We start from the raw sequence: 15,906 nt of genomic DNA on the forward strand, positions 1-15,906 counted from the left end.
TTGAATTTCTGCCGGCCCTGCAGCAATTTACTGCCTTTAACCACAGGGGCAGCACAGGCGTGCTAAAAAAAGATGTGGCATGCTCTAGGCACAAGAGTGGCACGTGGCACCCTCCATGGGGCAGGGGGGAGGTGCACCATGGCCAAGTCACAGAAGAACCCCCCCCCCCCAAGAGCTGGGAGAGGTACCAAACCCACTCATTAGCCATTCCCGACCTCCGCCTTAATGCATCAGGAAGCTTCCTAAAGGGCCATCAGAGCACTACAGGAAAGAACTCGAGCTACACTTGGCACAATAAAAAAACCCACTAATTAGACCCAACCTCTGCCATCAGGACAACGGCTCAGGGGCATTTTTCCCTGCAGCTGCATCATAGCCCCTCCTTGTCCTTTACTTGCCAGGAATGACATCCACTGAGCAGTTCTTCAACAAAAGCTCCCACCACCCCTGGTAATATGTCTTTAACATACCACCCCATAGCCTCACTGAGCTATGGGGCTCACAGAATTATACCACAGTTCGATCACTAGAAAATATCTTCCTTCCTCTGGGCCATGACCAAATATTTTGCAGCACTCCGAAGCTGGCATCTTTCTACACCAACCTCGGTCAGAAACGTCTGACCTGCTTTGGGACCTCTGATTTAGATATAAACCGGGCTGAGAAAAGAGGAGTCATAACACAGGCTTTATAAGAACAGCAGACTGCATACTCCCTTTGCATTAAACTTTCAGTTCCTTTCTCCTTTACCAGTGTCTGGCTTTGTTAAGTGAAAGGAGCATCATGTTGGCGCACACTGAAAGAGAAAGCTTTTCAATGCCCAGCCCAGATAAAGGGCTACACAATGGAACCAGCAAGAGTAAAGTCAGATGCTTGTAGGATATTTTCAGGTGTAGAACAATTATTTGATTGTGTGTTCCTGCACAGCAGGAGGTTGGACTTGATGGCCCTTGTGGTCTCTTCCAACTCTATGATTCCATGCCCACACAAAAATATCAAGCTGCCCTCACTTGAACCACAAGATTTGAGGGGGGGAAGAGAGAGAGAGAGAGAGAGAGAGAGAGAGAGAGAGAGACTTACATTTATGTACACTTCACAACCATTAACTCAGGGCAAAACAAGAATGCAGGAGAATTAAATGATAATTTTTCTTGCATGGGTGGAAAGGTGGGGGGGCATAGAAAAACACCTAACCCATCTTATTTTAAAACCTGATAGTGATAAAAATAAGAAGTGAAGATTGGGTAGCTGTTTAGTCTGCAGTAGAACAGCTAGATTTGAGTCCAGTATCACTTTACAGGCCGACAAGAATTTTGGGTGTAAGCTTTTGAGAGAAAATGCTCCCTTCCTCAGGTAGGAAGGGGGTATTTACTCTTAAATGCTCATACCTGGAAATCTTACTGGGTGCAAATCTAAAGTACGTCAACTACAAGCCACCCAGAATATATGACTTCCCTTCTGCTGCGGAAAAAGATTCTGTAATTTTGAATATGTTCCCTGTACAAAGAGGAAGAGTGGAAGCAAAACCGAGGAAGATTTCCACAGGGCTGCTGGAACAGGAAACAGGAGGAAAAGGGAGGCAGACCTTATAATCTTATCAACCATCTTTTAGCTCAGGGAAACCACCATAATCTCTGGCCATCTACTGAGGACGGGAGACTGAATTTGATCTTTCTGATAAGCACGGGGCCTGCGGTAGGAATTTCCAGCCTGCAGGTAAGGGCTGGGGAACTCCTGGAATTACAGCCGGTCTTCAGATTATGTCACTCATTTGTTTTTGGAAAGTGGACCTCATGGCATTATATACCTACCGAGATCCATCCCTTCCTTAAACCTTGCTTTGCCACACTCTATCCTCAAATCTCCAAGTATTTCGGAACCCAGCGTTGGCAGTCCTTGATGGGGAAGGGACAGCAGATTTGGGCTCTTCAACAACAAAGGAAAACATTTATCATGTGCTCAGAGGAACTGTTTTACTATTTTTCCCATCACCCAGAACATAATAAGGTCCTAACAGTGAGCCACTACTGGAAGGAAACCATGTGGTAGGAGAGTGGAAACCAGAGGCGTACCTAGGCAAACTGGAGCCCTGGGCAAAACCTGAGTTTGATGCCCCCCCCCCATGGGCGGCCACCCTCCCCCACCGTGATCAAACAATGATTTTTTCCACCAGGTCACCATCAATTTATAGAACATCCCCCAACTCACAAATCTGGATTTAAAAAGAGAATCTGGGGAAATGTAGGGGGTGCCTGTTGTCAGGGGTGCAATTATTAAGATAGCAGCACCAAAATTTCAGAGTATCTTCGTGAGACCCTACTGATGATGCCACCCAGGAAAGCTTGAAATAGAAGTTTGGTTCAGGGGGTCCAAAGTTATGGACCCTCAAAGGTGTAGCCCTCATCTCCTATTAGCTCCCATTGGAAACAATGGGGGATGGGGACACTCCCTTTGGGAGTCCATAACTTTGGACTCTCTAAACCAAACCTCACTAAACTTGGGTCATATCATCAGGAGAGTCTCCAAAAAACTCCCTGAAATTTTGGTGCTGCTAGCCTAAAACCTGCGCTCCCTGCAGGCCAAAAACAGAAAAAACACTAAAAATACAAAATCCCACACAAACGAACCTGCAATTTTGTTGCCCACCACAAGGTGGCGCCCTGGGCAGCTGCCCACTTTGCCCAATGGGAGGAACGCCTCTGGTGGAAACGGCAGAATTTTCTCTCACAGAATTCCCATCTCTGCTGGGGGGGGGGGGGTTGGGGGGTGTATCCATGCTCTCTGTGAGGAATGGGAAACTTTGAGAAGGATATAGATTTTTTCCTTGTTGGAAGGAAGCCTGTAAAGAGATGTATAGATATTTTAATTTGTGATGCATTCTTTCATTTGGGAAATGTTTCTACACCTGGTTTGTTTGTCACATCACTGTTCCAAGAACATGAGCTTCTGCCAGAAAACGGCACTCTTCCACTAAAAAAGCTTTTCTGCAAAGGTTAGGGTACCCCATCCCTACCATCTGCTCGCTACTTTTAAAAGCATACAAGGCAGGCAAAAGTGATTCAACAGGCACAGCTTTCCCCACTTCATATACAAATGTGCAGGGAGGAAGACCAGTTGGATTTTTGGTTGCTGTGCAGCCATAAGCAGTACACAACCCTTCCAAAATAGAAGGACGGGGAACAATAGAAAGGGGATTTCACGCAGGCATAGCGAGTATTTTACATGATCCGTTATGATGGATATGTAGTACTTATTCCCCTTGGCTGTCAATCATTTCTTACCAAATACCTTCTGGGTAGGTATCAAAAGCTTCCAAGGGATCAGCATCTCTGCCTGTGTAGCCTTAGCTGAGTTAGGAACACAGGGTCTGCAACCTGTAGCTCTCCAGATGTTCATGGACTACAAATCCCATCAGCCCCTGCCAGCATGGCCAATTGGGCTGATGGAATTTGTAGTTCATGAACATCTGGAGAGCCACAGGTTTCAGACCCCTGAATCCCACATTTCCCCTTTAATACAGCATCTGAGGTAAATACCTGAATGACATTTTATCTGAAATTAATGGCTCATCGGATGGCAAGTTGTGTTTTCTCTTGGCAGATGTTTTCCCTATGGTCACTGTTAAGGTACTACTTTTATGTTCTTAGCTACTATTTTAGGGGGGAAATTAGTCGCAGATCAAAATGTTCTAGCTAAACGGTAATGTGTGAATTTTATGGTTTTGTATTGTTAAATTTGGCATAATTATCTATCTTGGTGTATTTATGGGTTTTTAGGATGTATTTTTGAAATTGTGATGGCCGATGGCTGACAATAAAATTACTACTACATATAATAGTGCTTATCCCCACTTTACCTCAGCCCCTCCTTTCGCAAAGTGTGGATAGTTCACTGTCAGCGCACATTAGGGCTTGATGTAGTCCCTCGTTGTGAACATGTCTTGCCTCAGTTTCTTCATCTTCAAAAGAGCAATAATCCTCCCTTGAGCCCAGATTATAGGAACTCATGTAGTCACTTGGTAAATCAACCACATGCAGTAAGGGCGGATGGGCATGGGGTAAAGCTGAAATGTGTGGAGGAACTGCCCTCCCTGGTCATGCTGCTGTCTACATGTGATGTAGTGATTAGAACATGAGATTAGGATGCGTGAAATTGAGGTAGGAATCTCTACACTGCCATGGGAGCTTGCTGGTTGACTTTGAGACAGCATGGTGTAGTGGTTAAGAGCAGGTGAATTCTAATCTGGAGAACTGGGTTTGATTCCCCACTCCTGCCACCTGAGTGGCAGAGGCTTGTCTGGTGAACCACACTCCTACATTCCTGCTGGGTGATCTTGGGCTAGTCACAGTTCTTTGGAACTCTCTCAGCCCCACCTACCTCACAAGGTGTCTGTTGTGGAGAGAGGAAAGGAAAGGAGCTTGTAAACCACTTTGAGCCTCCTTACAGGAGAGAAAAAGGTATAAATCCAAACTACTACTACTCTTCTTCTTCCTCCTCCTTCCTTTGTGAGCCTGACCTACCTCACAAGATTGTTGTTGTAAGGTTGTTGTAAGAGGAGAGAACAATGCCATTAAGCCACTTTGTGTTCACACTGGATAGAAATGAGGGGTATCTAAATATATTATGAGGTGGGGGAATATCTTGGTCCTGCCTCGCCTAGCTGACAGAATCTTTTGTTTGCACCAACAGAAGCGAGATGTTAGCGCAACATGCAAACTGATCTTCCATGTATGTTTGAACTCAGCCTGACCGACAGCTTCTCGGGCTAAACACGCACAGGCTCCAGCCGCAAAAGAGTGTGTCATTAAAATTTCTATAAATGATGCATAATTGCAGAACATGTGAGGTCTATAAAAGGCCATTTAAATTTTATTTCAGTTTTTAGATGCGGCCTTAATGTCGGCCGTAGATTTTCTCAGCCCTCTTATGGCCACTGGGGAGCCTTGAAGGTGCTTGGGGGAGAGGGGGGGGGCTCTTGCCCTGGACTGCCCCTCCCTCCAATTCCATTACGAATTAAATGCTCTTCATGACTGCTGTGGATTCTTTGTGAGCCAACAATGTCTCCCACCTGCACACAATGCACACGTTGTAGCCGATTGTTAAACACTTATTTATTAATGCATAATTAATTAGCCACAAATCAATTATTCAGCACAGCCCTTTGTCCTTTCTTTTCCCCAAGTGGCACTTGTATGAGGAAAATACAGATGGAGTGAAGTTTGTCAGACTGGCTTCCCAGAAAGGGACCTCTCGTCGGAGGTAGTCAAGGGAGAAGACCTGGGTGTTCACCTTGAGTCAAGAAAATGCAGCTTTGAAGCGACTTGCTCTGTGTACAAGCTAACCTGGGTGAGCCTGAGTTATGTCTTGTCTCCTAGTATATATAGACCAATAACTTGGAAAGTGTCTGGGGGACTGTATCTAGGCGATTCAGATGCATTCCTAGCTCAATGGAATTGCTACAAGATTAATGTAACCAGCCTACTATATGTTATCATTGGCTTCTGGGACATTCTTTCCTTGATCTTTGCTTTATGGCTTCACACACTGAGTAGATAACTAGGCTATTCCCTGACACTTTGGTCTCATGGGAACCGGGATTGTTTCTGTTATCCTGTAGGATGCCAGGTGGCTCTATCTGTTGCTGACCTTGGGGCACCTCAGCTCCAAACTAACTCTTTCTCACGTTTCTTGGGAAAATGGGAGGGGGGATCAACGTCGGAATAAAGGGGGTAGCAAAAGCCAGGTTTGCCAGAACTGGCTTTGTCAAGCTGGGTGATTCGATGCCAATCAATAAACGCTGCTAATCAACAATACAGAGTCCATTTATTGCTTCAAGGTTCAAGACCTAACAGAAAGGGGGCAAAGAGAGAAGCTTTCAAGAACCTGAGGCTTCTGAGCAAAATGTTGCTAGTTTGAAAACATGCACAGGAACACAAAAAAGTTGCTGGATACCAAGTCAGAACATTGGTCTATGAAGCTGGGGGACGGGGGACGGGGGACTTGGGACCTTCTGCCTGAAGAACAGGGTCTTCTGTTCCTATTCATGGCCATGACATCACAGTTACGATTTCAAACTAGGATCTGGGGAATCCAAGTTCTTGTTCTCCAGTCTGCTGTGGAAACTTGTTGGGAGAACTTGATCACTCTTAGAACCTCACAGGGTTGATGTGAGGAGAATACACCAGTGTATGCCACCCTAAGCTCCTTGGACAAAGGGTAAAATAGAACTGTACTAAAAGAATAAATAAATGACCCCTTCCCTACACCCAGAGTCACATGACAAGTGTGGGACAATATGGCTTCTTGCCTTTTTCAAAGGCAGGGCTGAAAACTCAGGACACCTGGTTCACATTTTGCATGTGAGCTCTTAAAGGCACCTGGTGGGCCACTGCGAGTAGCAGAGTGCTGGACTAGATGGACTCTGATCTGATTCAGCAGGCTTTTTCTTATGTTCTTCTATTTTTAATTGACACACAAAGATTGTAACCACTCCGCGTACCATTCCTCAAAGCCCAGCTCTGCAAGCTTTGGTGTTTTCCGGGGCACTGATGTAGGGTGTGTGCGGAATGGTAGGATATAGCCCCATCTCATCTAATCTCAGCAGCTAAGCAGGGTCAGTACTTGGATGGGAGACCACCAAGGAAGGCTGTGCAGAGGAAGGCAATGGCAAACCACCTCTGCTTCTCACTTGCTTTGAAAGTCCTGAAGGTCGGTGTTGACTTGACAGCACACACATACATAATGAAGTGGGACAAGGCCCAAGTTGTTGAGACTTTGCAAGAGATCACACTTCCCCAGCAGCCAGAAAATAGAGGGGGGGGGGGGTAGCAGCTCTTGAGGAACTGAAGCCGATTTGGCTCAGAGTCAGGGAAGGTGGGTGGGTGGGGGAAGTTGCCGTCAGCAAAGGAGGTTTTTGTCAGAAAGGTCATGTCTCATCCCCTCCTTTAATCCGCTTAGCAAGAGGGGAGCCGAGAGTAGGGCTCTGTTTACCCGCCTGCTTAAGACCGCCTGGTGCTTATCGCATGCGCCATCCATGCGCCAATCAATATTTTTCATAATTCAATTTTCTTTCCCCTGCTTAACGGCTTTCAGCTTTCGAAGGGAGAGCGGGTCCCATCCTGCCGGGCTACTTTCCCTCCTCATTAAAAAGATTCGCACCGGAACAGAGAAAAAGCTGCCTAATCCAGGGTCCCGTTTCCAACAGTAGAACAAAGACAACAGGCTCCGACCCATTATCTGTTCCTCACATCTGGTATTCTCAGGTAGGCTGCCTCTAAACATGGAGATTCCATTTACCCAGGGGTCTCCAAACTTTTTAAACAGGGGGCCAGTTCACTGTCCCTCAGACTGTTGGAGGGCCGGACTAAAAAAAACTATGAACAAATTCCTATGCACAAATAATTGTAAAATGTTTGATTTCATCTTTCAGCCTTTCTGTCATGATCTATTTTTAGAACAGTAACCAAAGTATGTCAAGTACAGGGTGGGCTCCAAATATTGTTGGGGAGGCTGTGGAATACCTTCCCCTGTAAAAAGAAGCAGAGAGGGAAGGGCGGAGCAGGTGTTGCCACATGTAAGGTTTCCAACTCTGGGTCAGAAAATTCATGGATATTTGGGGGTGCCATCATGTAATTGCAATCAACAGCCGTTGGGGCCGGTTCCTCCTCTCCCTCGAGCCCCCACTGCATATGAATGGAGCCATCGCCGCCATGCCAGGCGGGCCGGATAAATGCCTTCAGGGGGCCACATTTGGCCCCCGGGCCGTAGTTTGGGGACCCCTGCATTTACCTATTACAGTTAATAGCCTTTGACGGCTTTTTTCTCCTCCATAAACGTATCTAGGACCAGAAGGGCACAGCCCCACGATTCTTGTTCGGTACCCAGGTTGAGCTTCTGAACACAACATCTGGCGTGGCATAGTGGACAGAATAGGGGAGTAGGATCCAGGGAGATCTGGGTTTGAATCCCTGCTTCTACCATGGAAGTGTCCTGGATTACCTTGGGCCTGTCAAACTCTCAGCCTGGCTTACCTCACGGGGTGGTTGTTGTGAAAAATGAAGGAGGGCAGAATGATCGTCTAAGACACTTTGACTCCCAACCAGGGAGAAAAGCAGGATATGAATAAATAAAATTAATGTAAGGTTTGCCTCCCATTGACTGTGAGAAGAGTATCATTTTCCAGCATGGGTCCCTGGTTGTCAATGATGTGTTCAGCCGGTTTGAGCTATGTTTTAACGTTCTAAGCTTGTTGTAACCCACCCAGAGCTCTTCGGAAATTGGCCAGGATATAAATCCAATAAATAAATAAAATAAATAAATGCATGCAAATACACGATGGTTAAGACTGAACGTGCCTCTGGGCACGAGCAGAGTGTTTTTCCCTCAACCTGCCCCCTTGTTCAATGTACAGAGTGTTTTTTTAAAAAGAATGTATGCATTTTCCCCCCCAGAAACCTAAAAGAAACAAAAATGGAACCATCTTATAAAGAGGAAGCAGGAGGGGCAGACTCCATCTCAGTCACCTTGCAGAGTGGAAAGAAATGTCCCAGGTAGCCAAAGGAAGGAGCAGCCAGGTTAGGAGGCTTCTAGGGCAGTTGAATGCCTTGCCACTGACTCCAGGCCATAATTGCAAGAGCCTGGACAAGAGCAAGAAAGCATGATAAACAGAATCTGTCACCCAGTTGCAGGGGGAGGGGAGAGGAGGGAAAATCAATGTAAGCTTTATTACACTTTTTTTCTTTTCACCCTGTGTCCAATTTGACAAGAAATTAAAGGGGGGGGGGAGGTGAGGAATCAAAGGGATATTTATCCAATTTATGGCACCTTCCTCTCTGAGTCCACCTGTTTTGTTCTATCAACGCACCGAAGAGCAGCAGCATCACCTCTTGCCTTCACCCCACCCCAACTACAGGGTCAAAACGGACTGCTTTTTAGCTTGAAAAGAAGCTTTCCTCTTCAGCAATTTTTGCAACGTCTGCACACGCGCACTATTCCATCACAGCGCCGTAACAATTTCCGTTCCTCAGCAACTTCGGGAGCTATTATTGAGAGGAACAGCTTTACTGGTTGAACTTCCAGCTGTCCCTGGTGTCTAAAAAAACAAGAGACCTTCCCAGGAAAGGTGGCCATTAACATAAGCCGAGCAAGGAGCGGGGAAGTAACCAAACGACACGAAACGACAAGGTTGTGCGGACCAGTCCGATTTATCTGGTTGAACGCAGATGGTCTTTTCCTTCTGCCTGAATCCACTACTGCCCCCTCCCCCGGCCGACATCAGCATATTTCAGCGATGGAACAGGTGGGCAGACAAGAAATGCCAAGTTTATTGTAACCATTATTACATCTTGGAATCCAGTTCTTCAAATATACACACCGTTTGGGAAGGTCTGGGTCACCCGGCAGAACCCCAGTGCCTCCTCCCAGCCATGGAAACTCGGGTCTGAACCCTTAAGAAGTGTAGAGGGGAGGAGGGGATTCCGAACTAGATTCGAGGAAGCAAGTTTCCCAGTCCAGCTGCTCTACAATGCACCCCCCACCCCACCTCGGTATTATCTCCACATCACCACCTTAATATACATATCCCATTTCTTGGGGGCAGCCCTTAGAACAAGGCGGAGGACTTCCTGGAGTGATGGCCAATGGGACAGGAGAGAAGGAGAAGATCCTGCAAAGATAAGAACACAACACTTAAAGGTATGGCTGCATCCCAGACACATCTACCTCCTCATAAAATTTGTGCTCTCCCAGATGGACAGAGAACCCCCTCAGTCTTTTCTAGGCTGCCACCGAATAGTGCAAACAAAGTCTTCTAAAATGTAGGCAAACCCCGGATGTCTCAGTCGTCAGGCCTAGCTAAACACTGTACTCCATAAACAGGTTCACCGCATATCCGCTCTGGTTCTTGCCATGCAGAGGTATGCTGGGAGTTCTCTGTTAAAACAAAACTTTTTGTGTGTGAAGGTCACAAGTTCTAATCATGCGGAGGGAGGGGTGCAATCTATTTCTCCTGCCCTCAAATACCATAGCTCTAGGAGTCACTGGGGAAACAAACATGTTGCCCATCGGCCCAAATACGTTTCCCCAACAGGGCCAGCAGCTCCTGAGGGCCTTTTCAGATTAAGAAAGTGGAAATATGGGAAGGCTCCTAAGTCCCCTTTTCCTGGATACCGTGGTCCTGATCCTTGTCAGGGGGGAATGAATTGTATTATTTGGATAATTGTATTTTGGTATTTTTCTATCCCCTGCTTTGGGGAGGAAAGCAACGTACAAATGCCAAAAAATAAACAAATGCATAAATTGGGCCCTGCATACTCAAGCAGCTGAGCTTCAACAGGAACTGCCAGTGTTTGAACACTTGATAGGATCCACAAGCAGTGTAAAGTGTAACGACACCCACAGATGTCCCTTCTGCTAACTTCTAGTTAACTTCACAGATAATACACCAGTGCTATAGATTTTACAGAGCCTAGCAACGCGGTTGTCATTAAAAACTGTTCAGGCATAGTAAGAGACCACTGGCAGGAGTCAAACATGATCAAATCTAAATTATCCCCCAGTTATGTTATGGTGTCAGGAAATATGACCTTGCCACGGTAGAGGATTCCATGGACATTCTGTATCTTATCAAGCACGCATTGTGCTTTGTATCATCAAGAGCTTAACCGGAGCAAGAGCTAAACCTGCCTTTTGAAACCAGGGCTGCCCTGAAGCCTGTGATGTAATGACAGAGCACTGCTAACATGTGTCTCCTTTCTTGAGGACCTACAAGTGCCCCCCCCCCCCCAAATTAGGAATTAAGTGAGGAAGGCAGCTAAGGTGGACAATGCAACTCCTTGGCATTTGACCAGGAAAGGAAAAACCTTGGGTCCATTGGCCTATCAGTCAAATGACGTCAAACATCAGCCACCAATTCAAAACTGATTAACAAGAGAGAGAGAATTAGGCTGATTACAAAACTGTTGCCTTCCATTAAACCTGGAAGCCCAGTCCCTCCCTGAAGCTTTACTGGGTCACACAGAGATGCTCTTCATCCTCTTCCACCCCCCCAAAGCAATTGCAATGGGCGGGGAAGCAGTCCTTGACTCCTGGGCACCTGAGCATGGGTAATTCTATTCTCTCCTGAATCCCCTTTGTGTTCCTTTTCAGACATGCCTGCATTTAGAGCACATGGCCGGGCCAGTAAAAGAAGGTGGACATTCAGAGAGGACAGGAGCTCTCCGGAGAGAGCTGTAGGGCAGGGAGGTGCCTGCTCCAAAATTAGAGACGTGAATTCCTGACTCTTGCTGGGCAGAGGAGCAAAGGGCCTTCCTTCCTGCCACTATTATTAGGTGTCCTTGTAATGCCATTTTAAAGCATAGCTGCCCTTTACCCTGAGCAAACGGAGCTCTTCCTAGTCACCAAGGACAGCGATGCACAGTAAGGGCAGTGCTCACGTGCATCTGGTGGCACTTATAAAAATGCAATGTACAAAATACTTGCTCCAAGTAAGAAGAAGAGCGGGGCTCTGGGGCATTTCTCTCCTTGGCGGCCCCCATGACCTCAGCTGCTCCATTGTTCCTTTCCTCTCCTTTCCCTGCCTCCCACCAGACCCTGAAACGTGATTACCTGATGCCTTCATTCCAAGCAAACCCTCCAGCATTAGCCTCATAGGTGGACATCAAAGACCCCGTCCTCCACTGCCTGAACGTCTTCCTCCTGGATTTCTGCACAGACAACAGAATGTAAACTGAATAAAATTCAGACACATTTTTCTTTAAATCAGCAAGCGTTTGGAAGAAGAAGACGAAGAAGAAGAGTAGGAGGAGTTTGGATATATACCTCACCTTTCTCTCTTGTAAGGAGTTTACAAACTCCTTTCCCTTCCTCTCCCCACAACAAACACCTTGTGAGGTAGGTGGGGCTGAGAGAGTCCTGAGAGAACTATGATTGGCCCAAGGTCACCCAGCAGGAATGTAGGAGTGCGGAAACACATCTGGTTCACCAGATAAGCCTCTGCCACTCAGGTGGAGGAGTGCGGAATCGAACCTGATTCTCCAGATTAGAATCCACCTGCTCTTAACCACTACATCACGCTGCCGTTCCAGAGGTCTAAACAAAATCTGTATGGCTTACACAATTTTTATTTATTAAATTTATATCCTGCCCTTCCTGGCCAAGGCTGGGCTCAAAAGGAGGGCAGATTTCATTTGAGACATTAGGAGAAGAGCAATCCAGCAAGGATCAGGGTAGGACTGAGCAGGCACTTGCTTGCTGGAGATCTTCAATGTTCTATGGAGGATAACGTTGGATTTCCTGCGCTAAACAGGGGGTTGCACTGCATGGCCTGTAAGGACTAACTCTACGATTCCATGGATCAGGGCCAACATGCTCAAGGAGGGAAGTGTCTAATTTTTCCCGTCACACACACACAGTTTCCCCAATGAAAAATGGCTTTAACCTCATTCCTAAACTGCTTTAAATTCTAGTAGAGAAAAAGACAGGCACCTGCGTTGTGTCTGTCTTATTCCTTATCCATCTGTGTGTGTTACATGCCGTCAAGTTGCTTCTGAGTCATGGTGACCCTATGAATCAGTGTTCTCCAAAATGTCCTATCGTGAATAGCTTTGCTCAGACCTTGCAAACTAAGGGCCATGGCCCCCTTGAATAAACCAGTCCATCTCATGCTGGGTCTTCCTCCCTTCCTGCTGCCTTCAATGTTTTCTAGCATTATTGTCTTTTCCAGTGACTCTTGACTTTTTATAATGTGGCTACATAGTGCTATAGCCTCGGTTTGGTCATTTTAGCTTCTGGGGATAGTTCATACACCCCTTCCCTAAGCAGCATAGCGGTGCGCTCCAATTAAGGCTCTTCCCCCAATTACTTTTTAGGGTCAAATTTCACACCCAAGATTTCAGTCACAGAAATCCTCCTATTTATGGAATTGTTACAACACCCCAAAGGCACTTGGCAATTTTCCCGCAACAAACTGACACTGCCAGCCCTCTGGGAAGATTCTTCATCACTACGGAATAGTCTTTTATAAAAAGAGGCTTTTTGCTGTCAAGATTTCAAATTCCTTTCCACTGTGCCTGATTGTGTGCATAAATCTAAAAATTGGCACACTCCTTCTCCCAGCAAAAGCAGAACAGATAATGCTTTATTAATCTGCTTGCATCAAAAGCTTGGATAGTCCAAACTTCCCATTGTGAGGCAGACTCAGAACACAAGGGGGAGACACTACCTCACAATTCAGCCACTGCAGTCTATTACCAACAACATGAGGGGAAAAAATTGATAGGTGGAAGAGAAAAGAGGTGTAAGAATACACAGAGTTCGATAATGCCAAATGCATCCTTCGTAAACCTACAGCCAGCGTGTGATGTAGTGGTTAGTATTTTTGAACTAGGTCTGGGAAGACCCCGGTTCAAAATTCCTGCTCATGATGAAAAACTCACTGGGAGGTTTGTTTATTTCTTGACTTCATTTACACCCTGCTTTTCTCCCAGTGGGGACCCTCTTCTGCTGTCCTCCATTTTATCCTCACCACAATCCAGTGAGATAGGGCAGGCTCAGATTGTGTGATTGGCTCAAGATCACCCAATCAGCTTCCAACAGCAGATTGGGATTCAAACATAGCTCTCCCAGATACTGATCTGATACTCTAACCACTACAACCACATTGGTTTTCTGGAAAGTCTTGAGCCAACCATTCTCATTCAGCCTACCTCATAGGGTTGTTGTGAAACAGATGAGGAAAGAATCACATATGCCACCCTGAATTACTTGAAGAAATGATGGGGGTAAAAGTGCAGTAGGTAAGTAAAATAAATAAGCTTTCAGAGACTGATATCTAAACATTCGCACGCTGCTCCTACTTTCAGCGACTTCTGCAGCAGCGCTTCTGCTAACAGTCATGTTCTGTAATGTTACGTTGGCATCGCTCTTATGTTGCACACGTAATGTGGTGATGAGAGAGAGATCTCAAATTAGTAGCCCAAAGTAATGAAGTGTGCAAACTCACACAGAGCAACACATACAGGAAGCAGCCCTCTGAGTGTTATCAACCCAAAACACACATGGCAGGAAGCAGAGCTAGGCAGAGAGCTGTTATCTGGGTGGGACGCCGGTTTCCGATCAGTGGGTACAGAAAAAAGGGGCCCCACCTTGGCTGGGGGAATGTTTGTGTGTGCAAAAATAGTGTGCGAGAGAAAAACAATGAAAACGGATATGTATGGAGGGGAGGGAGCAGCAGAGGGACGTGATGCAGAAAGAGAGGCTAATTGGGGTAAAAGAGCTAGTGCAAGGAGAAGAACCACAGCCCAGATAATTTAGGCTGTAAATCACAAAAGGGATCTTTAATTACTCAGTGTCAAACTCTGGAATCGCTTATCTGGAAGCCTTATGGGGGCACTGAACTCTGAGGTAAAAATGTGATTTTGGCGGGCTAAAATATGCAGTTGGTTTAAAAAAATTCTTTCGTATTAAAACAGAAAATAAAGCACAAATGTTTTATAAAAAGATATGCAGGAAGTTAAAAATCTGCCAGTCTAATTTCAGTGTCAGGTTAAGTGGGTGAAAAAAAGGGTCAGAGCTAGAAGCGGGAGAGACAGAGGCCAGGTTTCAAAGTTGGAAAGGAAGATGGGGGGCCCTGACCCTCTCCTGTGGAAAATTCCTACAAAGCTCAGGTGGTGGCAGCAGTTACCCGAGAGAGAAAGCCACTTCCAGAAGAAGTTGGGAACCCGTGGGAGAGGGCTGGGTGGAATAGGGCCTGCAGGTCAAAGCAGACCTGTTCTGCCACATAGACGAAGTGTGCTGAGAAAAAAATCAGCATGGCTTCTACCAAGGGAAGTCCTGCCTTCACTCACCTTTCAATGTCCTTTGAGAAAATGAGCTAACATGTAGATAATGTTGATCCAATAAACATTATATATTTGGACTGAACCAAGCTTCTTAGGAGGCGAATCCGAGGAACTAACGAAGATAGTGGTAGACAAGGAAGAAGTTCTGGCAGCCACTGATAAACTAAATGCTACCAAATCCCCTGGCCCAGATTGCATTCACCCAAGAGTTCTTAAAGAGCTCAAGCATGAAATTGCTGATGTTCTCACTTTAATATGCAACTTATCCTTGAAATCAGGCTCCATCCCTGAAGACTGGAAGATGGCCAATGTCACACCAATCTTTAAGAAAGGATCTAGGGGGGACCCGGGAAATTACAGGCCAGTCAGTTTGACATCTGTTCCTGGTAAATTAGTAGAATCTATCATTAAAGATAAAATTATAAAACATGTACAAAAGCAAAACCTGCTGAGAAAGAGTCAGCATGGCTTTTGCAGAGGCAAATCCTGTCTTACAAACTTACTAGAGTTCTTTGAGGATGTAAATAGGCATGTGGATAAGTGGAAGACACTGGACATAGTCAACTCGGATTTCCAAAAGGCTTTTGACAAAGTTCCTCACCAGAGACTATTGAGAAAACTCAGCAATGAAGGAATAAGAGGGGAAGTCCTCCTATGGATTAAAAACTGGTTGAGAAACAGGAAGCAAAGAGTGGGTGTAAATGGGAAATTCTCACAATGGAGAGATGTCGGGAGTGGTGTCCCCCAAGGATCCGTATGGGGACCAGTGCTCTTTAACCTATTCATAAATGACCTGGAAGTAGGGGTGGGTAGCGTGGTGGCCAAGTTTGCAGATGATACCAAATTATGTAGGGTGGTGAGAACCACAAAGGATTGCGAGGAGCTCCAAGCGGACCTGGATAAATTAGGTGAGTGGGCTAAGAAATGGCAAATGCAGTTCAATGTAGCAAAATGCAAAGTGATGCACATAGGGGCAAAAAATCCAAACTTCACATACACGCTACAGGGGTCAGTGCTATCAGTCACAGACCAGGAAAGGGATTTGGGCGTCTTAATTGATAGTTCCATG

The 15,906-nt window shown here is 46.0% G+C and overlaps 1 protein-coding gene across 2 annotated transcripts in view; it reads right to left on the reverse strand.

The window, feature by feature from the left end:
* Positions 1-9,290: 9,290 nt before the first annotated feature.
* The window catches only part of RASGRP2 (RAS guanyl releasing protein 2), a 47,999-nt gene continuing 41,383 nt past the window's right edge, over positions 9,291-15,906 (reverse strand). For both annotated transcript variants that reach the window (XM_048514370.1, XM_048514380.1), the window contains exons 16-17: positions 11,605-11,702; positions 9,291-9,664 (exon numbers count right to left, since the gene is read on the reverse strand). In XM_048514370.1, coding sequence (XP_048370327.1) covers positions 11,644-11,702 — 59 coding nt within the window. In that variant the 3' untranslated portion in view covers positions 9,291-9,664; positions 11,605-11,643. The remainder of the gene's footprint in view (positions 9,665-11,604; positions 11,703-15,906) is intronic.

This window comes from Sphaerodactylus townsendi, linkage group LG01 (assembly GCF_021028975.2).
Source record: "Sphaerodactylus townsendi isolate TG3544 linkage group LG01, MPM_Stown_v2.3, whole genome shotgun sequence".
NCBI lineage: Eukaryota > Metazoa > Chordata > Lepidosauria > Squamata > Sphaerodactylidae > Sphaerodactylus > Sphaerodactylus townsendi.